Raw genomic sequence first — 27,881 nt, 5'->3', positions numbered from 1 at the left:
CTCAGTTTACTCATCTTGGTTCTAATACTGAATATTTGAAGATCTAATTTTTCTTTATTTATGAATCAGCATATGTGTACTACTTAAATTGTTGATTAAGACTCTGGGAAACCAGTTATCAGATGCCTGCACAGTCATGGAGATCTATGGGATGAACTTGGGCAAGTCACACTCTCTCGGCCTTACAGGAAAGCATAGCAAACTACCTCTGAATAATAGCTCTAGGATAGGGTAATATAAATCAGAGTCAAAGGCATATAACAGCAGTGTGGTTTAGATGTTCAAGTAATGAATGTTTAATTGGATTTTTCTGTCCCTTACTCTTGAGTAGCACGTGACAAATGTTTTCTGACAGTCTTGAGTGCCTTTCTGAATGTAATGGGCTGTAGCACATGGGAATCAGGGAGAAGAAGATTGCAAAAATCAGGCAGAAGCATTTCTTGATTTTCAAGGCGCCTCCTCTTGAACCCACAACACCACATCCCTCATTTAGCCTTGCCCTCTGAGGCTCAGAATATGATTTCCATGAATGCTGTGAGGAGGAGTGGGAGGGAGAGTCATATTCAGACAGTCATCTTCCCTGTGTATATCTCTGGATCTTTATTGAGAAAAATACTTAATTGTAAAATTGAATAAAAAATTACCTCCAGTATCCCAGCTCAGCTATTTATTTATGTCTGTGTAGCATGACTACCACCAGCCCACCTTAAGAGCCAGCTGCCAGAATGGTGGGAAGGAAGTCCATTCAGTTTCTGACTTGGGGTGCAAGGAGAGTAATGTTTCCATCCCCCTTCTGCCAGGTCCTGCTTCTCATTATCACAGCCTCACTCTCTGGCAAGAGGAGAATGAAATGGCATTCTCGGCCATGTGTGCCAGTTGGAAGCTGAACAAGACTTCCTTTGCCTGATTTGGTGGCTGGTTCTTAAGGTGGGATGCTTCAATAAGACTACAGTCTTACTGAATACAGATTGATTATGGAAATATATCTCTAGGGCGCAAAAACAGGCCTAAATTTAAACATAAAGGCGTGGGACAGACCATCCAAAAAAGATGGTCTCCCGGCACCTAGTTTTGGTCCGTGGGGAAGCTGCAGCCTCCAGACGCAGGACTTCCCCACGGACCAAAAAGAACCTGTGAAAAGCAGGTTCTTCTTGCGATGCCAATTTGATGTCGCAGTGCGCCAATGATGCACTCGCGGTGTCATAATGGCGCTACGACGTGCGGACGCTATGCGTCTGGCACGTAACAATGGCTACGCCCATCTGTATAGGACGCCATCATTTTGACACCCTCAGGGGTGAGGGGCATCTAGAAGCGCCACCCCTCGCATGTGACAAGGGCGTTCTTTCGCGCCCATCTGGACCAGGCCAAAGAAAACAAATATAAGTTATAGATTAGCTGAACACTAAAGTTAGAATTGTACAAGCCATTGTATTTACATTACCATGTATGGATGTCAGGGCTGGACAGTGAAGAAAGCAGATAGGAAAAAAATTAATTCATTTGAGATGTGGTGCTGGAGAAGACTGCTGAGGATACCATGGATGGCTAAAAAGACAATCAGTTGGGTCCTAGAACAAATCAAGCCTAAATCCAAGATGACTAAACTGAAGCTGTCATGCTTTGGCCACATCATGAGAAGGCATAACTTTTTTAGAAAAGCAATAATGCTAGGACAGATAGAAGGCAGAAGAAAAAGAGGAAGATTGCATCCCAGATGGATAGACTTAATCAGGGAGACCACAGGCTTGAGCCTACAGGATTTGAGCAGAGGATAGGGGGCCTTGGAGATGTCTCATTCATAGGGTCGCCATGAGTTGACGTCGACTAAAAGGCAGCAAACAACGTCAACAACATCTCTAGGTTATAAATACGTAAATGCTATACTGAATACTAGCCAACACATTGCATGTGCTTTTTATATGAAAATGCCTTTTAGTTTTACATAATACCTAGAACCACTGAATTGCTATTCTGAAAAAGATATACTGTTTACTTCCAGGATGCTCAAGAATTTCTGCGTTGTTTAATGGATTTGCTACATGAAGAGTTAAAAGAGCCTGTTTTCACAATAGAGGATACTAACCCAACAAATGTAGAAGAGAGAGGAGAAGAAGAGAGGAGCCAATCAGATGGCGATTTTGATTCATGTGGTAACACAGACAAGGAAGACAATGAATCTTGGTCAAAACCTGTGGTGGAGAACCATGCAGAAGATGCTATGTTAATAGAGGATGCTGAAAATGTATCTAAAGACTATCAAAAAGAGAAATCCTTGTCTGCCAAGATGAACCCAGCGAGCTCTGTGGAAAACACAGAAAAAGACATAAACACTTTATTTGAAATGGCTGAACTTTTGAATAATCAAGAAACAGTAAAGGTGCAAATACACAGCAGATACTCAGGTGATTACTATTACTTTGATGTGACAGAAATATTTCAATAGTAACCATTAAAATAACCCCTTCCCAGTTATCCTGCATTTGTTTCCCCTTACTACATGGGCACTTTTTACGCTTATGCTGAAAGCCACACAACGAGGTTATTTTCAATGGGCCTCAGGGATACGCGCTATTTGACTTGGATTCCCCGTGTAAGGCAAGGGCGCACTGTATTATGTTTTAACAGTTCCCTAGTAAAGTTGAAGGCTTTCATGGCTGGCAACCATATTTTTTTGTGGGCTGTGTGGCCATGTTCTAGCAGAGTTTCTTCCCTAGTATTTCTAATCCCACTTTTGATTTGAGTATGGCTGAATATTTTTATATTGATTAATTTGGGATGGTAGATATGAGTGCATTAGTTTTGTTACAGCCAGTTTTTTCATAAAGGAGAAGAATGAAAGACAGCAGTTTTAGATAAAAGTGATCAGGCTTTGTTCTCTTTGTAAAGTGGACAGATGGTTTACAAAGAATCTAGGGAAAGCAAAGCAGGGGGACTTCAGACAGATTCCAGATAATTCAACCACTGTGGAACACTCTTATATGAATATAGAAAAATGATGGAACTGACTGATGGTTATGTATGAAGTGGCAAAATAGGCAGTTTCTTTGCTTTCTATGCAGTTCTCTCCAAGTTTTATTCTTTTACTGAAAACTTCTGAGATAGAATTGTCTCAGGTCTTCAATTGTGCCAGATTTTATTTACAACTTTTCTCTCATACCTGGTCCATTTTCTGCCTTTCGTACTACCATGTTTTCTGAAGGATGCTGTGGCACCACAGCTCATTCTTTAAGCTCAGTAGTAAAGAATGCTTCCTCCTTTGATGGTTTTTCAGCAGAGGCTGGATGGCCGTCTGCTGGAAGTGCTTTGGTCATTTGCTCCTGCATGGTAGGAGGTTTGACTGGATGGTACTCTTCCAGCTCCATGATGCTATGAAATTTGAATCTTGATCTTGGCAGTTAGTATTACCAGCTTCATTATCTAAATTTTACTTTAATAATACTTGGGCAAAATTAAAGTATAAAATACAAATATTTTCTACTATTTGTGAAAATAAAATAACAATAAAGATATCTTTTACAGACTATGTAAATGATGTCCATATGAATGATGTGTCGATAACACAGAGCTTTCCTTCAAAAGATGGGGGTAATGCACGCCTATCAACCAGCCCCCCCAAGTCGGGTTCCTTCTGGTCTGGACTGGCACCTCCACACAAAAAGGGTATAACATTTCCTTATTTTACTGCTTTATTCTGTTTATCTTGTATTGTTCCTAACACTATAACATCACCCCCATTCATTTTGATGATTCCATCCTCCCTAGTCTCTTCATAGAGGACACTGAGTAGAGATGCCTGTTGGTTTTTACATTTTATTATCATCTAGTGGAAGCCATGTTAGCATACTTATCAAACATTAGAGCTGTTTTGTAATCTTTTTACTTCTAGTCAGCAAAACATTAAGGCAGTAACGGAGAGCAAGTACACAAGAGACCAGACACTAGTACAGTATATTGTTTATTGACTGTTTGTCATTGGGGAGTTGCATCATTCTGGCAGTTTAATTTAAGTATATTATAGTTTCCCAAGAACATTTAATTCTTGTGTTTTTCTTAAACATACCTTTATTTAGTCAGTTCTTTCCAAAGAACTAGTTAGGGAGATTTTTGGATAGAAGTGTTTTTCCTCTCTTTTCTACCATTAGCTATCATTCTGGTTGGGCTTTTTTTTTTTAATGCTTTCATACATTTATCCCCCTAAGTCTGAATCTTAAGCTTTTGTACTTGTTTGTCCAAACACAGCCTTGCAAATAATTGTTAATATAGCCTCACCTTTCTGACTTTCCATTCCTGTTAGATGTTACCATCCTCCCACCCTGTTCCCATATAGCTATATAGACTATCCCTCTGCAAGATTCCCTAGTATTTTCTGCACTGGGGGGGTGAAGCAGATGGGTGGCAAGGAGCAGCCTCTAAGAGCAGGTTGCTTGGTTACTGCGGTGCCACATGGGCTGCTGGCAGGAGCGCTCTTTTTTCTGGCAGCTTCAGGCTGCCTTTGGCAGCCTCGGAGCGGCTTCTGGCCACTTTGGGGGCATGTGTCATCTGAATGCCATGGCCCTGAAGCGTCTGGAAGCCTCCTCTTTTGGCCCATCTATTTTGGGCCTGGGTTAACACATGTGACAATGAGTCCTTTTGGTTTTAGTTTTTTCCCCTGTTTATATTTGTTCCAGCTATCTCTCCCTCTAAAAAGAAGAAACACAAAAAATACAGAAGTGTTATTTCAGATATATTTGATGGAACTATTGTAAGTTCAGTACAGTGTCTGACATGTGATCGGGTAAGTGTATGGAAGAAACTCTTTTTCTTTCCATCTTTTCCCATATTCTTTCATGTTCATACATTTGTAATTCATGATCAGATTGTCTTTCCTTGCATGGAAAAAAAGCTTTTAAAATGAAATTATACGTATTCATCAACTCAGAATCAATTTTTAAATAATATGCAGTGCCTGCTTCGATTATTCTAGCTTGAGCTGTCAGGCTGGCCTGTTTCCTGTAGTTAGTATGGCACTTTTTTCAATTTAAGCCCTTTTTGACTACAGTTGTCCCTCCATATTTGCTAGGGTTAGGGGAACACGACCCCCGTGAATATGGAAAAACTGCAAATAACAAAAACACTGTTTTTACCTGAGAGGACACCTCTCTAGGAATCTCTAGGTCCTCCGGTGCAACTCTGTGGTCAATGTCCAACTTACACTGACCATAGAATGGCACTGGAGTAGCTACAAATAGTCTTTCAGTGCAACTTTTAGTTAAAGTTGACCACAGAGTTGCACTGGAGGACCTAGACAGTCCTACAGAGAACATATTAATGAAATCCATGAATAAGCAAATCCGCAAATATCAAAGCCGCAAATATGGAGGGATGACTGTATTTCCTTGATTATGTGTAGGACTCACATTGAGAAAAAGTGCATGAGTAGTACTTAAGCATTTTCCCAAATGTTGCTTGACCTCTTAGATATTAGGCCTTCATGTGTTGAATGTGAATATCTGACTGCATTTGACTGAATGTAATTACAAAGCTCTTGTAATTGAGTTCCCTGATTAGATTGAATTCCTACTCATGGTGCAGTTATGGAGTCCTCTTCACACTGGGTGAAGTCTTACTTCTGGGTGCTTAATGATTATAGAGGCCATCTCAAATCTTAGCCTTACACTTGATCAGGGGAATACCTGAACAAGACCTTGATTTATAATCCACATTTATGAATATTTTCCACATTAACACAGCACAATGGGCCTGCCGTATCCATGGGGGGTTGGTTTGAGAACCCTGCATGGACACCAAAAAACCCCAGATGCTGAAGTTTATTATTTAAAATGATGTAGGCCAGCAGCGGCAGCATTGGTAAGCCCCAGCTGCCAGGCACACATTACATATGCAGGAAGAAGAAAGGAACCCAAATCACCCTTGCCCACTCACTATCCCTCTCATCTCCACAGCCTGGCAGCAGCAGAGGTGGTGGCTAACCATGGCCACCAGGCATACATTCTTCAGACAACTCCCCTCTGGGAAACCCACCAACCGCCTGTTTCTGCCTTTGAGGAGGCAACTGTACCATTCCTCCTTGTTTGTTCCCATGAAGCTGGCAGCTGGATGTGTACCTAATGGCTGGGGCTTACCTCCATTGCTGCCTCGGGACTGCTCGGCCAAGCTGTGGAGGTGAATGGGAGAGTAACTGGGCAAAGGCAATTTGGCTTCCTTTCTTCTCCTTCTGTATGTAATAATTCATGTTATTAGATCTCCTGTATTATTGTATGTTTTTCACATATCTTGAGTCCATAGTTGGTTGAATCTGTGTATCTGGAGTCTGTAGATACGGTGGGCCTACAGCATATTGTTCTGTGCTTTCTGTTGTTTCTGACTTATGGCAATACTAAGAAGAACCTATCATGGGGCTTTCTTGGCAAGCTTTGTTCAGAGGAAGTTCGCTGTTGCCTTCCTCTGAGTCTGAGACCATGTGACTTGCCCAAGGTGACCCAGTGGCTGGTCCAGATATATTTCACATTAAAATTATAATTGTGTGGTGCTTGTCACCTAGTGGTGTTTTTAGAAAAAGCACTATACCTACTTGCAAGTGGAATTTGCAGGTGCTATTCCTGATGTCTCATTTATAGAAGAAATGTGTTTAAATGGAGTAAATTAAAATATTCAGAACATTTAAATGTACAGTCCGTCCTCGCCTTACGCGGGGGATCCGTTCCGGATCCCTCCGCGTAAGGCGAATTCCGCCTATGCTTGAGCCCCATTGGAAACAATGGGGCTCGTGCGTGGCGGCGCAGGCGTGTGCGGGGCGCAATGGGCGCACGTGCCCATTCAATTGAATGGGACACGCCGCCCTTCCACCCCGCGCGCGCCCCGCGGCTTGAGCACGTATGCTCAAGGCCGCGTAAGGCGCTGTATAGTCTTTTGGAGTCAGTTGAAAACTATGGTTGGCCTAATGGTCTTATTCTTTCACTTTGGCAATAGGTGTCAGTTACCTTGGAGACTTTCCAGGATTTATCATTGCCTATTCCAGGTAAGGAAGACCTTGCTAAGCTGCACTCAGCAAGTCATCAGACATCTCTTGTCAAGGCAGGGTCATGTGGTGAAGCATATGCTCCTCAAGGATGGATAGCATTTTTTGTGGAATATTTCAAAAGGTTGGTTCCTTTCCAATGTTTAGATCTCTTTTATTGATGTTTCTGCTGTACCGGCAGAACATATGCTGTTTTTTCTATCAATGATGTTTCAGGTTTGTTGTCTCATGTATTCCTAGCTGGTTTTGGGGCCCAACAGTTACCTTACAAGATTGTCTTGCTGCCTTTTTTGCTAGAGATGAACTGAAAGGTAAGGAACTGACATACTTGGTAAAACATAATAATAATAATAATAATAATAATAATTTATTTATACCCCACTCTTCAGCCAAAAGGCTAATTCCCATCATTTGACTAATATCCTTCCTTTACTTTTTGTACCTTTGGGTCCCCTACCACTTTGGGTCACATATGGGACAAAAGTGGAATATGAATAAATAAATTAGTACATTACATTTAAAGGTTGCAGAAAACAGCTCATAATATTCTTCCATTACACTGTTTTTGATATATCAGTTGATGATAAGTATTGTCATTTCCCTTTGATTTCACATCATAATGTTTTAGGTTTTTAACTGAACACTCAGTCCCTGAATTCATTAAGATAAATGCTCTTTAACTATTTAGGGAAAGGCCTAGTTCGTAACATGCCATTCAGTATCTGCTTTCATCAAATGAAAAGAATGTGCCCCAAAATTGCAAAATTAGAAGTACCCAGTGTAGGTTCTTGTGGATAAGGGATAGGGCTTCATTTTCTTTAGAATAATGATTGTGCTTTCTTCGTTATGGTGTCCACAGGTGACAATATGTACAGCTGTGAAAAGTGTAAAAAGTAAGTGTTTAGAGTTATGTTTCTGCATAAAAGCTTTTGCAAACTTTGGTATTAGCACTGAGCAGTGAGATGAATACTTTTTCTGTATGTAAGTTTACATTTAGTCTTCCTTTTAGTCAGAAAACTTTTTAAATAATTTTAAATGTAGGCTCTGTTAAGTCAGTTTGTTTGAGATTTTAATTAATTTAAACTAGGTGCTACCTATTTCCAAATAAAGGTGTGTAGGGCTGAGATGTTGCATTGAATTTGCATGTTACTGCTTACCTTAGACCTTGGCAAGGACGTGGGAACAAAATCTGAGTAGTATATGTAGGTGGCAAAGCATTGCTTTCTGTTTTATCTGTCACCTAGGCACAAAGTATTTGGGAACTCTGCTCTGCAGAAGCTATTCCTATTAGCAGGAAGTAGAGTCATGCAACAAGGATTACAGTATATGATAGAACCTGTTTTATATGTGCAGCAGATTGCTGAACATATGAACAATGTGGGTTTGCCAGATGAGTGCTTATTACAGGGCTGTTGCAACTTGTCTTTGTATATCAAGAATTGGTAATAATTCCTTGAATTTTTACCTGTTGTTCATTTGTATGCAGAAAATTATAACTGAGGTGGCTGCATCACTAGAATAGAACCAATGAGTCAGTTGTTGAATGGTTGCAGTAGTCTGTTTTATGTGAATGCCATTAATTTAGTGGATCCATTCTAGTTCAAACTAACTGGTAGATTTAATTTAGTCTTCCCAATGTTAGACTATAACTACCAGCATTCTTAATTATTGGTTATAATTAATTATTGGAGTCCCTTTACTTGGAAAGCTTCCCTCTGCTTGGAAACCCTTCTCTCTCTCCACATCAGCTAGCGGGGAAAAGAAGAAAAAAAGGGATAATGGGAGCTGCACTCTAGTAACCACTGGAAGAGTTGTACTTTTGTAAGGAAGTTTCTGTCTCCTTCCTTCTGCTACAGCAATTTGCCCCTGCCAATGATTCTGTAAAGGTTCCAGGTACTCTCTGGAATAGCTTTTGAAGCAGTGTTAGGGACTACAGCTGGGTTTGAAAGAATTAGCAGATAGTGACAAGTGGGTTCTGCAAGTGATATAATCCTTTCTAGTTAACTTAGTTCCTATGCATACCTGTCAGAAATTGACAGATATTTTGTTTTTACCCCAGTATCTTCAGACTGATTATTTTGTCATCTCCCTTCTATTTTGAGCCAGATGCAGACATGATATGGAAAGGCAAGGCTCTCCACAGGTTATCATTCAGCCAGCTGAGCAGTAATTCCCCTGTGCTTAACTGTTCTGATCGATGTTCATCCACTGCAAGCTTCAGAATATTAAAGTAATTTAAGGCCTGTGCTGTCTCATCCTATATATGCTTGTTTATATAAAAGGATTTAATAAATTCATAATGATGTTTGAACAGATAGTGTATATAACTACAGTGGATCCTTGTTATCTTCTGGGGTTTGGTGCCAGGGCCCCCCATGGATAACAAAATCTGTGGATGCTCAAGTCCCATTAAATACAGTAGCATAGTAAAATAGTGTTCCTTATATAAAATGGCAAAATGAAGGTTTGCTTCTTGGAATTCATACATTTAAAAAATATTTTCAAACCTTTGATTCTTCAAATCATGGATAAATCCATGGATACAAAAGGTTGACTGTATAAAACATATGACTTATAGGAAGCTATTCTTTCAGGATTTGTGAGTGAGACAGAAATAATGGATTTATGATCCTTCCCAATCCCATTATTTTCTTTTAAATATAAAACACTCTGCTCCTAGTTAGCATTTCTGAAGTAATCAGGAGATATCTATAATTAATCACTTTTACAACTTTGCCAAATGCTTATTTTTCTTTAGGTTAAGAAATGGAGTAAAATTCTGCAAAGTTCAACACTTTCCTGAGGTATTTTTCTTTTACTTTTTCAAATACCGATATCTTAAATGTCACAGTTGATTCTGAATAATAGATCAGCATGAATACTAAGCTGTAGATTCATTGTTTACTTACTGAAATGTATATGTCTGATTACATTTGATCACTTAATAAGATCTTTGAGGTGGGGTACAACTAAAATAAATGAAAATATTTTTTGCTTAAACATGTTTTATCATATTGCCTGCATTGCTTTTCAAAGGTTGTATAATTAGGCATGATTCACACATTTAATATAATGTTTCGAAAATGTGACTTCTAGATGGATGTGTGATTTATTTCTATTGAAAGGAACTGCGTTTAATCTGTTCTGGGATTATAATTAAAGCTCTGTGATACCTAATTTATAATGGCAGTTTCTCATATGTAAGTTATCACTTGACAATCTAGTCAATGAAGAATAAATGTGCATGTGTGAATTTAACTTTTAATACAGAAGATAGGGTTGCCATTTGTTCCAGAAAACCTGGAAAATCCCAGATTGAAGAAACTAAAAATGTCCTGGCCCGCTGGGCCATTTGAAGCAGTAAGTCCTGGATTTCTCCTTCATCACAGGGCAATGGGTAGGTTAAAATGTGGTAGTGGTGAAGAAGCAGTAAACTGTGCAAGACGTCTGGCAGTGGCAGGATCCTCATCCCACCCTGCAGGCTCCGGTTCCTACTGCACAGGGATAGCATTTCCACCTTATTCTTCCATTCCCTCTCCCCTACACCCAATAGGCCCAGAAGTTGGGAAAGGAAAGGCGACAAGCAGAGATGGCCTTGTGTTGTATGGTGATTCTCAGTGTCTTGAGCCTAGTGCTAGGCAGCATGGTGAAGCTTTGGTTCCAAACAGCCTTGAGAGAGTAAAGGGAGTCCCTTTACTTGGAAAGCTTCCCTCTGCTTGGAAACCTCTCTCCACATCAGCTAGCGGGGGAAAGAGGAAAAAAGAGCTTTTAGCTTGGTACTGGTACTGAAATTGAAACATAATGGTAGAAAAAGTGCAATAATTAATGAGTTGAATTTGCATAATCAAAATTCAAATTAATAATATGCATAATTTTAATAATTTGCATAATATGCAAATTAGATTCAATGATATGAGAGACTGGAATATGGCAACCCTAATGGAAGAGGATGTTTCTAACTAATTATCAAAGTAGCAATCCATGCAAGAATCACTCATTCTTTTGGTTCTGATGGTTACATGATATGTAAATGAGGTTGGCAAGAAATATGATAGTATCCCAGAGTTACATCCCTATAAATTGGATTAGTAAAATGTATTTTTGGGTGGTAGACTTGCTTGAACAACTGAGATTATTATTAGAGGAGGTTGCTCATAATAATAACAACAACAATAATACATTTTATCTATAGCCTACCTCTCCCTATGGATCAAGGAGGGTTACAACAAACAATAAGGGAGGAGAGAAAGTAGGAGGAGAGCAGAAAGGAAATGGTCTTAGCAAGTAGAAGACAAATTCTGAAGATGAAGAGAAACTGGTTTGCTGTGAAGGGTGCAATGCTTATTAGTACAGTATGACCCTTGTATCCACGGGACCAGTACCTGTGGTTTTGCTTACCCATGATCTGGCCTTCTGGCCAGTCTCCTTCCTCATCTTTTCCTTCTGTGAGACAGTGAGGGAGGGAAGGAAGCAGTGCCACTACCTGGTTCCTTCTTCTTTCCCTTCTTCTTCTGCAACATTCCTTTCCATCCTTCCCCATTGCATGACAAGGAGAATGGGGGGCTGCCCCCTCGTCACCCCATCACAGTTTCGTGTACAGCAGCTAGTCAGCCAGCAGCATCTGCCTTGGCTGTGCCCAGCTCGCTACTGCCTCTAGTTCTTGCTTTTCATCTGAGAGAAGGGCTGACTGCAAGAAATTATGCGTGGGCACGGCACTCTTGAATGCAAAAACAAAAGGAAGGAAGGCCACACTCTTGTATCGTATGCAAGAGTGTGACACCTGCCACCGAGAGAGGCACACAGCTTTGTGCAATCCACCCCCGGCACCTCTCTTAGCCAAGAGGCACGAACCAGAGATTGCAGCAACTTGGGTGCAGCTGAGGCAGCTGCTGCTAGCCAGCTGACTGCTGTGGAAAGCAAGGAGAGGTAGATAGGGGATAGCCCTTTGTCGTTACTGTATGAGCAGTGAGGATGGAGAGAAGTGCATAGAGAGTTTGCCGAGCCCTGCCAGGAAGGAGAGAAGGAAGGCAAGTAGAGGCAGGAAGGAAGCTGGAGCAGGATGGTATTGCTGCCTCCCCCCACCATGCTGTCTCATCCAGCCTGGGATTCACTACTATCCACAGTTTTGTCTGTGCAAAATCTGGGAATGTATCCCCCACAGATACGGAGGTTGTACTATATTATATGTTTCTGTCCCAGAAGACATACTATACTGTTCAAGCACCTGCAGGCCTGATTCTTTCATAACTGGCCCTGGAGTGACATTTTAATGAGAACACAGAACCAGGTTACTAACTACATAATTTAATACTAAAATGAGGTAAACATTGGTTTTCAAATGAATATACTCTTCTTTGCAGATCTTATGTATTCATCTCAAAAGATTCAGGCATGACCTTATGTTTTCTACAAAAATTGGGACTCATGTGTCCTTTCCCTTGGAAGGGCTTGATCTTCAGCCTTTTCTTGCTAAGGACAGTCCAGCTCAAATAGTGATATATGATCTTTTATCAGTCATCTGCCATCATGGAACTGCCATCAGTAAGTACATATTGTATATGCTTTCTTCCAGGTTGCATATATTCTTGCATGCTGCTTTTTAAGTAATTAATGTGGAATTAAAGGCTTTCATTGCTTGCATTGCAGTTCTGACACTGAAAATTATCTCTTCTTGAATTTAGATGGCCATTATATAGCCTATTGCCGGAATAACTTAAATAATCGATGGTATGAGTTTGATGATCAGAGCGTCACTGAAGTAACGGAATCTACTGTCCAAAATGCAGAAGCTTATGTTCTCTTCTACAGGTGAGAAAACAAGTGAAAAGTGTGGAAAATAATGGCATTGATTAAGACTTTGCTGCTGCCAGCAGGATATTCCCTTAAACAGAGTTCTCATCCCTGTCAGCTGAAGGGCCGGGACACTTGGTTCATTTTCCTTTCTCCCTGCAGCTGCTTGTCCCTTTCATTTATTGGCTGGAAGATGCCTAAACTTGCTTCCTTGCTCCCTTTTTCTAGTTGGTTCCTTCCCTTGGATCAAATGCCTTCTATGGACAGAAGGGTTCATCTGTTCATGGAATATAGAGCATGAATTTAGCTCATTGTCTTGCTGTTTCCTGGAGTTTTGATCAGCTGCAGCACAAAAGGCTTGGCTTCTTTGAAGATGTTTGTCTGCAGAAATTTGGTGCATTTCCCCCTGTGTTCTTAGATTTTTTTAACACCTTCGGTTTCTCTGGGCTCTTTCCAAGGGACCTAGTTTTTACTAGTATTCCCTCTAATATTTTTTAAAATACATTCTTGGAACTTATTTAATTGTTGTCCTAACCTTAATCCATGTAAAATGATACAGAAAGCACTTTCCATCTCTTTTTTCAGAAACTGCATGCTGTATAAGTTTAAGAGATTTGATTTTAATGTTATAATCTTATTAACAAGGGCTGTGAAAAAATTTCTTTGACAAATGTATATTTCTGATGTAAAGCTAGAGAATGAGCTGAAGCGACTCACATGTTATCTTTTTAAGTGTAATAGTCCTGTTAATTTTTAATACTTTATAATTTTTAACACTCCATGCAGTAGTTAACAAAAAACCCCACACAGGTTACTGTAGTAAACTTGAACACTGCAGAGAGATCACTTTGAGGGAATAACTTCAATATCTTCATTTGAATTCATAGGAGAGTACATGTAAAAGGATTGTAAAATCAGATAAAATGCAATTGCAACAGGAAGGAGCTGTTAGTAGTCTAGCAGCTGGGAGCTGGAGAACAAGGAGATTCACTGTAGTAGTTTGAAACACATCAGCTCCAGTGATTGAGGGCTTTTAAAAAATGTGAGCTAGATCAGGAGAAGAAAATAAATGTTCCAGTCTTAAGAGTAAAGACATTCTATGAATGAGGAATGTAAGTTGTGAAAAAATAAACCGATGAACTAAATGATTAAAGAAATTGTGCTTGCTTTAAATGACAGATATTGGCCCCCAAAATGGGAAACCTTGCAGGGAAAAGTGATCCTTATTTAGCAAACTGTAAGGAATTTTGCTGTGAGCGGGGTAGCAAAATTACACTGTAGTATCTGATCATAATTTGTGCATGTGACACACGCCACTATGATAATAATAATAATAATAATTTGTTTTATTTATATACCGCTATTCCAAAGATCATAGCGGTGAACAGCAAGTAAGCTAATTAGCAAGTAAGCTAATTTGCCCCCAACAGTCTGGGTACTCATTTTAGCGACCTCGGAAGGATGCAAGCCTGAGTCGAGCTTGGGCCCTTTTGCTGGTCTTGAACTCACAACCTTGTGGTTTTGAGTGTGGCTGCAGTACAGGCATTTAACCACTGCGCCACCAGGGCTCCTGAGCTTTTCCCTAGTGGATGAACACATGCTTTGACTTTCATTGCCATATTTAGTGGCATTTTACAGCTGTAATTCAGATCAAAAGAAGTATCATAAACTCCAACAAAAAGTTATGTGGAGTGAGGTCCATTAAAAAAAAAACTTTAAGACTTAGAGTGAGAAGGATCAAGTGTTTCATAATGTATTTTTGGCTTCATCATCCATAATAACATTAACTTTGTATGAGCTGTAGGCTTTAGGGTTTCCATAAGTCAGAAATGACTTGAAGGAACATAACAACAATAACAAAGAGCATATGAATAAGGTCTACAGAGTATCTTTTGCAGTGGGATGAGAAATGGCTATGTTTGGTCAGGGCTGGGGTTTTTAGAAGACAGTGAACTGTTAATCAGATGACATAAAATAACTTGCATTACTTGAATACTGAGTTCTAAAAACGTTCTCTTTGAGGTGCCTATTTTGTGTATTTTGTCAAAGAGCACTTTGAATTCTCGCAAGAAAATGGTTGCAACAGCACTGGGCTACCTTGCTGGGCTGGCATAACCCACAGACCCCCATCCACAATCCTTCTTCTGTCACAAGGATATGAAATTATTAGTTTAATTTCCCTGAATTGGTAGGATAGGTTTTTTTAAATGTTTACAGTTTCAAGGAAAAATTCTTTTAAATCAGACCCAAATTAGAAACATTAACTACAATCTTTGTTGCTTCCATTTCAGTGGGGTGACAGGCAAAATTTTAAATCATAGAAGTGGAAAGGACCCCAGTAGACACATTGTAGGCACTCCAATTATTATTATGGGCCAGCAATCACTTACTATATAGAGAGACCACAACAATACCTTTAAAACGCATCAGGAAATCCCTTCTCTAAAAACAGTGAAACATTATGGGATTAAGCTTGTGGTTTGGAAAAACAAATGGGCAGAGTTATGGCTACACATTTTGCCTCTTTATCTTAACCTCCACAAGAATAGAAACTTGTCTTTTAAAAAAATAAAATCAAGGATTCTGGAGATTGCATCTTATATGAAGATGGAAGATTAATCCCATTTTTCCCCACTGAGAATGCCCATGGCTGCTGTGATAATTTATACAATTAATATAGTTTCCAGATTGTAGTAAGGAACTCCAAAAGGTTTTTCCAAACAAGCTCATTGCTGTGAAAGTGATACCAATAAATTTCTTATTTGGCAAACCTATATCACACTGACTATATTATTTCTGTATTTTTAGGATGTCTTGGAAAATATGTAGAAGCAGCATCATTACGTCAAAATGAGCAGTATTCATTTGAGTTTACCTAGGAAAGCTCTCTTCTAGTTCAATGCAAAGAGTCCATGTTTGGTGGATGGCATTAGTGGTAGTGGACTCAGAACCTATCTGTACCTCTTGCTGACTATATGCATGTGTATTTTTCTGTACATATTAACAAAAATAAATTTAGGAGGGACAGGACCCCCCATTTTGGGGGCATCCATGGCAAGTGTACCAGAAGTGTCTGTAGGTTAAATAGTACTGTACCATTAAAATAAATGAGTTCCCATCAGTGTAAGAGAAGTCTGATGTATTGCACTTGTGGAAGAAAATAATGTGCTAGCTTTTGTTAGACTATATAGATTTGCAAGTTAATACCTAAACATTTTCTCTTTACAACAAATCAAAATTTGCATCATTTCCTTGTCTTTTAAAATTGGAAGCTCTTTCTTGTGAGCAGTAAGAATAATTATAGTATACATACCTATATTAATTCATTAGATACTTTCAAATTAAAGTTACTGCCTTATAAACATACAGAACAATTTGGCCTAAATTTAGTAGCTACTTCCAGTTTGAGTAACCTATAGAGTCAGTTGCTGAATTATAAATATGTATGTAAATCCTAATGTTTAATGTTGTTTACTCTGGTTGGTACTAGTAATTGGATTTAGGCCTATGAATCTGAAGAACTATTGTTGTGTTACTTGAATTGGACACTTCAATATATGTGAATAAAAATGATTATGCTATTTTATTTTCAATAGGAGTTGGGATAAGATTATCTACATAAATGATCTTTAATATTACTTCTTTTCAATAGAAAAAGCAACGAAGAAGCCAAAAAAGAGAGACAGAGGCTGTCAAATCTTAATGTGATGGAACCAAGCCTCCTCCAATTTTATATTTCCAGACAGTGGCTGAATAAATACAGGACTTTTGCAGAGCCGGGACCTATTTCAAATAATGATTTCCTCTGTATACATGGAGGTAAGAGTGCTGTTATGGAAACTGTCCCCCTGTGAAGATGAAAGCTTGTTTTGTTACTTTGGAACAATACATTTACTGTTTTCCTTGACCTTGCCTCTTTGCTGGCAGAGTTTCACTGTTGCCATCTTACAGAATTGAGTATCTCATGTAATTAGTTCAGGATGTGATCATATGCCCTGATTTCCCTTTTTATTTTATTAACAGTAGAAATGACTTCTTTTAGAGTTTAACTCTTTTGAGGTATGCCTCCTGTTGAAGATTAAATTGGGAGTGTGCTGATTTAAAATTACATGCACATATACACATACTTTTCATGTAGATTGCTTGTTGTTGGTTTTAAATAATCACCATTGGACATCTAATATTTAAGTTTAAAGCTATAGTAAAAATTGTGTTAGATCATAATTATATATAAGATATGAGCTAGAAAGACCAGTATCTTCATCATCCAACAGCAATTTGCTTTGCTGTTTATGTTCACATAGGCTTTCCCCCCATCATCATTTATTTCCACACTTAGCCTCTGACAGAGGGGGCATCTGACTCTGTTAAACTTCTAAAAATCTTTAGTGTTTCCTAAATCAGCAAAAGAAGGATCTTGCCTGCTAATTTCAGGCACACTGATAAGGAAGAGGCAAAAGTATTGGGGGAGAGGATGTCAGAGTTTCATTAGATGGTCAGGTGCAAAACACTAAAAGAACTTTCAACTCTTATTTCTAATGTGGTGAAGTCCCAAATTAAAGGGCTCACATATTTCTTTGAATCAAGTTCTTAACCCTGTATCAATTCCAAGTTAAATTAGGTGATGGCTTTATCATTCTTGGAGTGCCTTTTATTTTAAAGCACACTATTAAAGTTGTCCCATTTAGGAGATCAAAACTTTGTTTGAAGTGGGGGGAAATTCTTTTGGTTCAGGGCTTTTTCTTCTGTAGATTGACCCTTGGAAAATAAACAAGTTTGCATTTCCTCAACAGTATGTGCAATTTTAGTTTTGGCATCAAAATAGAATATCTCTAAAAATTCTAAATGGCATCACTCAAGTCCTGTTACCTTAAAACTAATTGATGGTCTGTACTTTAAAAACCTTGAGGAATCTTATCCATAATGGTTGGATGTTATTTTTAAAACTGACTCACACATCTATAAAAGTAATTCTAGTAGTAGCAACAAAACTTCCACAATTCATGTTTAGAAGCACAAGGCTGCTAGTGGATTGTGTCAGGATTCAACCCTTTGGTTTGAAATAAAGTAGAATGAACTTCTTGTTTCTCTCTCACTCAAACCTTTTATACATTCCCTTCTGGCAACAAACCTTCATATCAAAAGAATGAGGGGTTTGTGGGGGAACTTTTGGGAATTGATGTATCTAGTGAAGCAGTGAATTACTGAGCAGTGCTTTTGAATGGCATGTTGAACCCAAGCAGGTACTCAGTTTCCATTACCTGTTTTAAAATTTTGTAACTTTTGTGCAAATTATAGGAATAAAATTTTCTATACATATTAATGGGATAACTGTACTTCAAGTTCATACGTTTCTTACTCAGTTCTAGGGGAAGGTTATGCTAGCAACTTATTTTGACAGCTTGAACCACTCAGCTTGATGAAACTTTCAGACATTTGTTTTCATTTATGGTCAGAAGCAAAGCTTATTTACCGAAAATATTTTTGAAAGATAAAAATATTCAAAGGCTTGGTCTTCATTTCCACAGGAGTTCCACCACACAAGGCTACATCTGTTGAGGATCTGGTTGTAATGCTGCCTCAGAACATTTGGGATAGCTTGTACAGCCGGTAAGCTTCCATTTGTAAAACACAATGTTTTTTCTACGCTAATCAAATAGTAGCTGGGGAAAAAAATTGATATTTACAAAGCCTTTGTGCGAAATTGAACAAAATATTTTATTGTTTCCATTTGCATGTTCTGCTCTCAGAAGGATCTTTAATCCAACAAAAACTTTTGTGAACAAAAGGCCGGGATACAGTTTTTGCTGATTCTTCCTTGCAAGCCCCAAACTGTTCCCAAATGTTACCCTCTATAATGGTGTGAGAAGTGGTTGTGGAAGGGAGGAACTGCTGGACTGGGGGAAAGGAGCATATATGTACATAATATGTAATATGTAATAACTTCTATTTCCTTTTGCTCATATAAATCTGCTGGATTATAGAGCCTTCTGTGTATGGAACAAAAGCATTAGATGATAATTATTGTCTTTCTGCATACCTGTAGCAAACTATCTTCACTTTTTAGTTTTCTGCCTCCAGTAAGCAACTAGACTTGTTTCATAATAGTTGAATTATAAACCTCTTCATTTCAAAAAGTCTTGGGCTTGAGTGTTTTTAGCATACTGGGTTGTATGCTAGGCCCCTTCACTCCAGTATAGCAGATGGACAATGACAAGTTATTCTTGACAAGGCTGAGGCCTTGAAATATTGCACACCCAACCTGTATCTTGAAGGGGTTAGTGCTTGAGGACAGGTGCTAAGAGGAAAAAAACGTTGCTTTGCAAAAATAGAAATGAAAATTATGTTTGTGTTTTAGTGTAACTTTTGGGACTGGCTCCTAACACGTTACAGAATTTGAGAGATAGAAAAATAATGATAGCATAAGGTGATCGTGTAGTGTCTTGCCTATGTCTCTGTGCTAATGAGTAGAGTAATCTCTCATGATGTAAGCCAGAAAACCAAATGTGGTAGAATTGAGGCTGCAGTTGTCTGCATGTTTTCTTTGGAGTAATTCTTATTGGACAGATTTCATCTTAAATCTGAGAAAATTTATGAAGGATTTGGCTGTAAATCTGGTATGATACTCATTTTAGAGTTGTAAAAGGAAGGAAAGAGTATCTTATAAAAATAATAAAATGGTGAAACACATGCAAGGTTGAAAAACTGGCTGTTCCAAATTCATCATTATTTTAATCTCAGAACCATGTTTGCATTATGTTTTCTGCATGATTCTATTTTTGACAAAACAAGTGACATAATCCTTGTCAAGCTTATTTAGCTCTTAGGTACAGCGTAGCAGATAAATATAGTTTACAGTATAAGCCATAAGCAGCTTAGAATCTAGTAATCGTTTTCACATAATAGAATGAGATGAAATAGGATAAAATGTTGTCTTTTATGTGCCAAAATGTTTTAGCTAATAACATAAAAAATACAAGCAAAATTTTGAAAACAAACCTAAAACTTATGCTCTGTAGCAAGCTGATAGAGTAGCTATACTTTGGTGTGAGTTCTTGCATCTTTAGTGTGCTTTTTCCAACCATCCTTTTATCTTTGCACTGGAGCTGGATCTTGACCTCTTGGGTAAGAAGCCTTGCTTTAATGCCTGTGGATAAATCTAATACCATGGGCATCTGAGCTGTCCATCTTCAAATGGTTAGAAGAGCACATTCAAAACTTGTGCTACAGAATGTACAAAAAGAAAGGTGTTCCACAAACACAAAGGAAAACTCTTATTTCTTTCAAACCTTTGTTTGAATATGTAATGAAATAAAATAATTTATTTCGGAAAAGTTTATGTATTGCTAGCTTTCATGAAATCAGAGAAGGCAACAGGTAAGATTATAAAGGCACAACATAAGGTAGTTATTCTTTTTTCTCAACAGTACCAAAATATAGTGGGCCCTTCCTATATGCAGGGGATCTGTTCCGGAGTCTCCTGCATATGAGAAAAACTGCCTATGCTGGAATCCTATGGATTCCTATGGTGGCACATTCCTGTGTACGGCAGTGCACGCCTGCAGCACTTGCACCATTTTGTCCACCAGGGCTTGCCAGCTGCGTGAGCTCAAGTCTACGGATGGCAAGCCCACGGATGGCGTGGTCAGACTGTAAATGTTTCAGTATCTGTGCCACTTGTTAGGTCCCTCAAAACTGCTCTCTGGTAGGATTTCCTCTACCAAAGCCATTGGATTCATTACTGACAGTATCTACACCATCCATAGATGGGTGAGGAGTTTCAGAACCTTAAGTGAACCCATTTCCAGTAAACATAAAATCTATCAGATGCTTTGTCCATTCATCAGTCAAGATATTATGTATTTGTCCATTTTTGAGTAATGAATTTTTTTGGAGTGTACAGATTTGAAATGAATGTAATATCCCAAATTCTAACATATAGAATATCCCTTTCAAACTAAATCCCAATACGTCATGAATGGATACATATGTCTTTATTGGCTTTGGTCTAATTGTGCTTTAGGCAAATAGAAAAAGCAAAGAACCTTGAGGAATCCCTCCAAGCAGCCCCTCAGTTTACTCCTCTTCTACAACATCTTCCCAATTTCTGAAGCAGTTTTTTTAGATGGAAGCAAGGGATATTGACAGATGTCACATATTCCTTTCTTTTTAACAGAAATGGAGTGGTCCATTCTGCAAGCAGGAGATCTGTGGATCCATGAATCCAACATGGTTTTTCTGTTAAGTTGTTGTTGTTGTTATTATTATTAGTAGTAGTAGTATTTATACCCCACTCTTTAGCCAAAAGGCTATCAGAGCAGCTTACATTTTTTAAAAAATTAGACAGTTTCCTGCCCTCAGGCTGACAGAGTTACTTCAGGAAGTATGCATGGGGAATTCCACAGAATCACACAGCCCCTGTGTACTCTCAAAATTTGCTCTGGTGTTTTGAAGGACCCACCATAGCAAATTTGGGAGGATGTATGGTGCTGAAGCTGGAAGGAGAGAGGCTCATTCTGCAGTTAGCCTTCCATTCTGTTGGCTTCCATACATTGTCTTAATAACTTGGCGAATCCTTTTTTCATCAAGCAGCATATCCCATAACTGTAGATGCCTGTCTCTTCCTTACCAGTAACTTTAGTTCAGCAGCAGAATATAATGTTTAAATAAGTTCTGTTTTAATATGCTAATACAACTGTTTTCTTTGGGGGTTGATTACACATATCAATATTTCGTTGAAGACTGGGATAAAATGGTTAGAATATTACAGTGATAGGCAAGGTGGAGTAATTTGTATCTTTCTAATATTTTAGCTATGTATGTCGTTTTGCTTTCTTATATATCAGAATCCTTTCCCCATGCTATCCATATATAGGATGTATGTATGGATAATAATACAGTTGCACTCTGCATTTAGCACCTCTCTCACCATTGTCTGTGATGGTGCTGCTGCTGTTGCACCCACATCCCATAAGCATTGCCCAAACATCTGCAGAGGGCTTCTACACTGGAGTAGCTGAACACACCTCATGTAGTCAGAGCCTCTGTGCAATTGCGGATCCCAGTTGCATGGAACACCTATAAGAGTTCAACTGCCCACTCATGAAGGTTTCCATTTGAAGACTTTGGGGACAGACATATGGACATCAGCAATGGAGCTGAGCATGCAGCTTCTGTCCCTCTTACACACACGTTTTATTTGTGGAAAACACACAGAAAAGAGTTTAAGATTTTAATTCATCAGAATCTATTTTTTCCATGATAAGAGTATGTGAAATGTTTAATAATCTACTAATTATAGGTATGGTGGAGGACCAGCTGTTAACCATCTGTATGTTTGTCATACCTGCCAAGTGGAAGCAGAGAAAATAGAGAAAAGAAGGAAGACAGAACTGGAAATGTTTATTCGGGTAATGTGTCCTTCCTTTTTAAAATAACTTATGGTTTTGTTTTTGGTTTTTTAAGTGTTACCTTCACAAAAGTGGTGGCTTGGATCATCAGACCCATGAGAAACACTCTGCCTATGGGATACTTCCATTGTGAGGAACTCCTCCTCCCCCCATTTAATTTGGCAGTTGAATGACTCCTGAAATAGCATGGGAAGTGGTACAAGGCCTATAAAGTAATATATATATATATATATATATATATATATATATATCTTTCTCCTCTGGATCAAAGAGCCTTCCACAAACAGAAAGGTTTCTGTTCACACTAGGTCAGCTCAAGATCCAAGCCAAGATGTCTACATTAACTTTTATTTAGGTTTTCATAACTGAAATACTTTGTAATGGTATTTTTACCACACACAGTATCCATTTTGTCATGTGATGGTGAAATTTCAGCATTGGGGCAAGCATCACAGCCATCTCATTCTCCAGTTTCTTCATTTTTATGTCATGTATTTCCCTGTTATGAGTACTTTCCTTGAGTCTGGCCATTTCAAGTTTGATTTTCCACATTTCTAAACTTTCTTGAGGTTCAGAAATGGCCGTTTCAACACTAGCCACCATTTCTTCTCCAACCTCCTCTTTCTCTACCATTTCTCTCATGGTTGGAGGTTTGGCTTTGGTGGGACACATACCGCCCCTTTTGGGCGGCCTGCACCTGCCCCTTTCCCCGACAGGTTGGGGCCTCAGCTGCCACAGCGGCAGCCCCGAGGCCCCAATCCGCCGCTTTTCCAGGCTGCTGGGAAGCGGCAAAAGGCTGCTTCCTTGCAGTCTGGAAAGGGGTGTCCTTGGGGCTTCAAGCCCCAAGGACACTCTGACAGCGGCGGGAAGAGGGAGAAAGGGGCCGCTCGGGAAACCGAGTTCCTTCTGGCGCTGCTGAAAGAGTGCCACAAGCGTCCTATAATGGCAGGCACCTGGGAATTCTTCTCCCACCACTGCCACCAAATTATGTGACAGCCCACTCTAGACTCTTAGTGTTTAGTAGCGTGTTTCTGTGTTTTAAAACTCAGGTCAAGTGGTGTTTTAAACAATAACCAAAGTGTATTTAAAAATATAATTGTATAAAGTATCAATGATATAAAGTTGTTATTTTAGTCTTTCTTGGTCACTTAGTTCCAGATGTATCTTTGTATTCTTATTATTAACTCAGCCACCCAGGCTATGAAATCCCTCAGGATATAACAGAACTGCAACTCAACCAGTCAACTCTTTACGTTATCAAAGTTACTGTTTCCAAGGACATTTACCCTGCTCTTTTCTCTTGTTTAGTTTCTCTAAGCCAGGGGTAGGCAACCTTTTTGGGCCGGGGGCCGGGTTGCTGTCCCTCAGGCGACTGGGGGGCCAAAGCCGGGGGTGGAGCTTCCACCCTCCGGGGGCGGGGCTGAATGCTGGGGGTGGAGCTTCCACCCTCCGGGGCGGGGCCACGTGCTGGGGGTGGAGTTTCACCCTCCGGGGGCCAGGCCTCCCCATCTTTGCAGGCTCCTGACGGGGCCCCAGGCCCTGTCAGAGGCCGGCAAAAAAGCCTCTTGGAGGACCCCAGTGACGGCACCGGGCCTCCTGGAGGCCCGCTGCCACCACTGGAGCCCTGTTGGAGGGCGCCACCGACGGCATCGGGCCTCCAGGAGGCCCATTGCTGCTGCCGGAGCCCTCGAATAGGGCTGCGACGGCGGCATTGGGCCTTCCAGAGGCCCGCTGCCACTGTCGGAGCCCTGTTGGAGGGTGCCAGCGACCGGGGCCCTCGAACAGGGCTCCCGACGGCCACATTGGGCCTCTGGAAGGCCCGCTGAAGCCGTCGGAGCCCTATTCGAGGGCCCCAGCGGCCGCATCTGGCCTCCTGCAGGCCCGATGCCGTCGCCGAGGCCCTCGAACAGGGCTCCAATGGCTTCAGCGGGCCTTCGAGGCCCGATGCGGCCGTCAGAGCCCTCTTCGAGGGCGCCGTCGCTGGCATCGGGCCTCCAGGTGGCCCGATGCCGTCGCTGGAGCCCTCGAAGAGGGGTCCGATGGCCGGATCGGGCCTCCTGGAGGCCGAAGTCTCGCGCGACCTTGTTTGAGGTCGCGCGAGACTTCACCTCTGGGCGCCGCCATTTTGGGTGAAAAAATGGTGGCGCCCAGCGCAGCTTTTTGCCACTCTGGGTGCCGTTATTTTTTCGCCCGGCAGCGGCGGCAACCGCCCCCGGGGGCCGCAACAAAGGCCTCCGGGGGCCGGATCCGGCCCACGGGCTGGAGGTTGCCAACCCCTGCTCTAAGCTCTATCCTGCCACTCAGGCAAAATATAACCTGCAGGTTATTTCTTTGAGATATCTCCCTAACTCGGAGTATCTATCAGGTTGTAAGCCCATGAGCTGACCACAGCACTATTTGCAATCCCAAAGTCATCTCTCGTTGATTGAGAACAATCGCCAGTGTTCAAAACGAAGGCTTATTAAAGATGTATGTTTGATATCAGTCTGAATTTTCCCCCCTCTCATTTGACTGTGTGCTCTAAACATAACAAATATTAGCTGTTCTCTGTTTTAAGCTGCCTTGAGACTCACAGCTGGGAAATGTGGAATGAAGATAAAATATAATAAATGAAAATATTAAAGGTTTCTTATTGAAATTATTATTCTGTAACTGCAGTATAACTAGAAATCTTGTAGTGTAATTCTAAAATCTACTCAGAAGTAAGTCCGACTGTATTCAAGGAAGCGTCATAAGGGACACAAAGGTTGCAGTCTTAGAACTTATTTTTAATGTCTTTCAGCTCAATAAGGCATTCCAGGAAGAAGATTCTCCATCCATATTCTATTGTATCAGTATGCAGTGGTTCAGAGAATGGGAAGGGTTTGTGAAAGGCAAGGACAGTGGTGAGTAGCTTTCAGAAAACATGTCAAGTTGGTAGTAGGCACTTAACTATGCACTTACCGTTTTATCCATCAGTAAATTACTGTGGTAAAGTAAAATTCTGCCAATGTGCAGATACTTTGATAAAATGAAGAGAAAAGAATGACTAATACAAGTTTTGGCACGTGATAAATGTGCATATGGGAAACTACCACAGCTTACAATGAAACTACTAGAACAGACATGCTATATTTGCAGATGCAAACTGAATCAATACAATACCATACAAATATGCTTGCACTTTAAGGAGCTTTTATAACATTTTTAATGGATTTTTTTTTTTTTTTTGGAGGGGGTGGAAATGTCTGTTTAATGATTTGGGCAGTGGTTCAGAAATGTTTTTTTAAAGCTGTTTATAGTGCAAAGTAGCTGTGTTTCCACCCCCCTCCAAAAAAGCGCAGCTAAAGATATGCAGTTCCTTGTGTGCTTGTAGACAGGTTAATTGAAATTTGGTGCTGGTTCTTAAAATTCCCATTTTAATATCATGGATCTGTTTTGCTAATAACTCAGTATTTTATTTAACTTGTTTAGAAGTAGCGAAAAGAGATAATGCAGAAAGTACAAAAATGATGTTCCTGTGTACTCCTCTAATCTTACAATGCCGTTACATTCCATATAATATATTTTTCTGTATATTAGATCCTCCAGGACCCATTGATAATGCCAAAATTGCTGTCAATAAATGTGGTACAGTTGTTCTGAAACAAGGTATGGACTTACTGATAATCTCTTTTTTGTTCAGTTTTTTCCATTCTCTGTCAGTGGTGATGTGCATGTAGGATTTGCTGTGTCCCTGTCTCTATTTCTGCTGTGTGCAGGGCATATACAAAGTGTCGCATACTTTTACCACAGAGCTGGATCTAGATTGGCCCATTCTGTGAATGGAAGGGCTCCCTCTTTTTACAGGAGGCAGCAGGATCCACTGGAAACACCTGTAGAAATGTTCAGGCAGATGTATGAAGACACAGACTAAAAGAGTGAGGGAGCAAAGTTAGTGGGAGACAGAATTCCTTTATAATGTCAAGACTCTTTGTAAATGTTGTCTCCTTGAATGTCTTGAACATAGTAAAACATTTACTCATGGCAAAATAAAAATAAAAATGTCACAATATATGTAATAGGGCTGGGCTGAATGTGCAGTACGGTTGCAGAAACTGATGAGTTGCTATCATAGACCCATTAATGCTGCAAACACAGTCCACTGTACTTGTATTTTCTTAGCTCTGGGTGCTTGGTATTAAAATATAGTGTCTCTAACCAAAATATTTTCAAAACCAACTGAGATCTTCAAAATGACCATTATATTTTTAACAAAAAATGTTTTTAGGAGCTGATTCTGGACAGATTTCTGAAGAAACATGGAATTTTCTGCAAACAATATATGGGGGAGGACCAGAAATCATATTGAGGCCGCCTGTTGCTCAAATTGAACCTGAACCACTACAAAGTGAAGATAAGATTGAGTTAGAAACACGTGGTCTGTAGCCATCAAGGGTGTATTTTTAGGAGAGAACTTCCACTCAACATACATTCCCAAGATCTTTTGTTTTGCTGTTTTGTCTGTGGGGTGACAAGACATTGGGCATTAATTCATCTGTGGAAAATGAATTGAGATTTGTAGTATACACATTCTAAAAATGTATTAGAATTTTCAGAGACTGGTCTTCACTTGAAAATGTAATTTTTTGTCCCATTTAATTGTAACTATGTGAAGTATAGATGGAAGATTTAGCCATTCTTTTGAACAGATCTATAAATTTACAGACTCTTTCAAATCAAATTTAGTCAAGACAAGATTAAAGGATCTTGAGAACTATTTGGTGGAAAGATAATTAAATTTAACAAATAAAAATATGGTTCTAATTTCCTATGAAAACTCAGGAAAAGTTAGGTTATGCTTTTGTTTGCACTACAGTTTTGAAGAAACATAATGAACTAAAAACTATCAAATGCTTTTGTTTTGGGATATCAGGTATATGAATGATTCAGATAGGATTGCTTTCATCAGCAGATATTAATAAGTTTCTGTCTAATGTTTAAGATAATTTTTGACATATATAAGCTCATATAATCAATAGTATATGTATGTAAACAACCCCATAGTTGTGAAGAGTGTTTCTGAGAGCATGAGGTGGGTGTGTTTGTTGCTTGTGCTTTGGAGGTAATTTCTAGTCATTTTTAATGCACTGTTTCATCTGGAAAGAAATATTGTTCAGTTATGCAATGCTCATTGGCATGATTTATTATGTCAGATGTTGACTTGAACACATGCAAGAAGATTGCAAAAGCATTCTTGATTATTCATATTGAAGTGTTGAATGTCACCTGAATGTCTTTCTTCCTGTATATTGCTACCATATTAGCAATATTATTAAATGCTAGCTCAATAAAAACAGTTTTTTAAATGGTAAGGTGTTTGAACTTCAGCTACACCAAAAAGCTGTGTATTGGGAATATTACTGAGTGTGATAGATTCATCCATGATCAAAATGAAAGACATGATCTGTTTTTGACTGGAAAAACCTTCAAAAACGCATGCAGTCTTCCTTAATGTTTCAGTACCTACCATACAAATGACAATCAGGAAAACCGAAAGAGCTCAGCAAGAATTTAAATCTGGTAACTTTCTTCTGACTCGTAATTAAAAGTGTATTGTGCTAATAACTACTTATTCTGATGTGAAGATTTGAATGGAGATTTCACTATGTGATGAAGCACAAAGCACTCTTAATTCTTCT

The 27,881-nt window shown here is 39.5% G+C and overlaps 1 protein-coding gene across 4 annotated transcripts in view; it reads left to right on the top strand.

Moving 5' to 3' along the window:
• USP33 (ubiquitin specific peptidase 33) overlaps positions 1-27,554 on the top strand; it is a 50,427-nt gene extending 22,873 nt beyond the window's left edge. For 3 of the 4 annotated variants that reach the window (XM_089515479.1, XM_089515481.1, XM_089515480.1), the window contains exons 10-24: positions 2,003-2,405; positions 3,523-3,663; positions 4,671-4,777; positions 6,973-7,145; positions 7,238-7,332; positions 7,881-7,914; positions 9,780-9,825; positions 12,382-12,562; positions 12,703-12,829; positions 16,464-16,630; positions 18,340-18,421; positions 22,113-22,221; positions 25,004-25,106; positions 25,783-25,851; positions 26,471-27,554. In XM_089515479.1, the coding sequence (XP_089371605.1) occupies positions 2,003-2,405; positions 3,523-3,663; positions 4,671-4,777; positions 6,973-7,145; positions 7,238-7,332; positions 7,881-7,914; positions 9,780-9,825; positions 12,382-12,562; positions 12,703-12,829; positions 16,464-16,630; positions 18,340-18,421; positions 22,113-22,221; positions 25,004-25,106; positions 25,783-25,851; positions 26,471-26,628 (1,995 nt within the window). In that variant the 3' untranslated portion in view covers positions 26,629-27,554. The remainder of the gene's footprint in view (positions 1-2,002; positions 2,406-3,522; positions 3,664-4,670; positions 4,778-6,972; positions 7,146-7,237; positions 7,333-7,880; positions 7,915-9,779; positions 9,826-12,381; positions 12,563-12,702; positions 12,830-16,463; positions 16,631-18,339; positions 18,422-22,112; positions 22,222-25,003; positions 25,107-25,782; positions 25,852-26,470) is intronic. The other variant, XM_089515482.1, reaches the window with a different exon arrangement.
• The last annotated feature ends 327 nt before the right edge of the window (positions 27,555-27,881 follow it).

This window comes from Sceloporus occidentalis, unplaced genomic scaffold, assembly GCF_023333645.1.
Source record: "Sceloporus occidentalis isolate IW3139 unplaced genomic scaffold, rSceOcc1.0.p SCAF_3, whole genome shotgun sequence".
In the NCBI taxonomy this organism is placed as follows: domain Eukaryota; kingdom Metazoa; phylum Chordata; class Lepidosauria; order Squamata; family Phrynosomatidae; genus Sceloporus; species Sceloporus occidentalis.
This window is presented reverse-complemented; position numbering and strand designations above follow the sequence as displayed.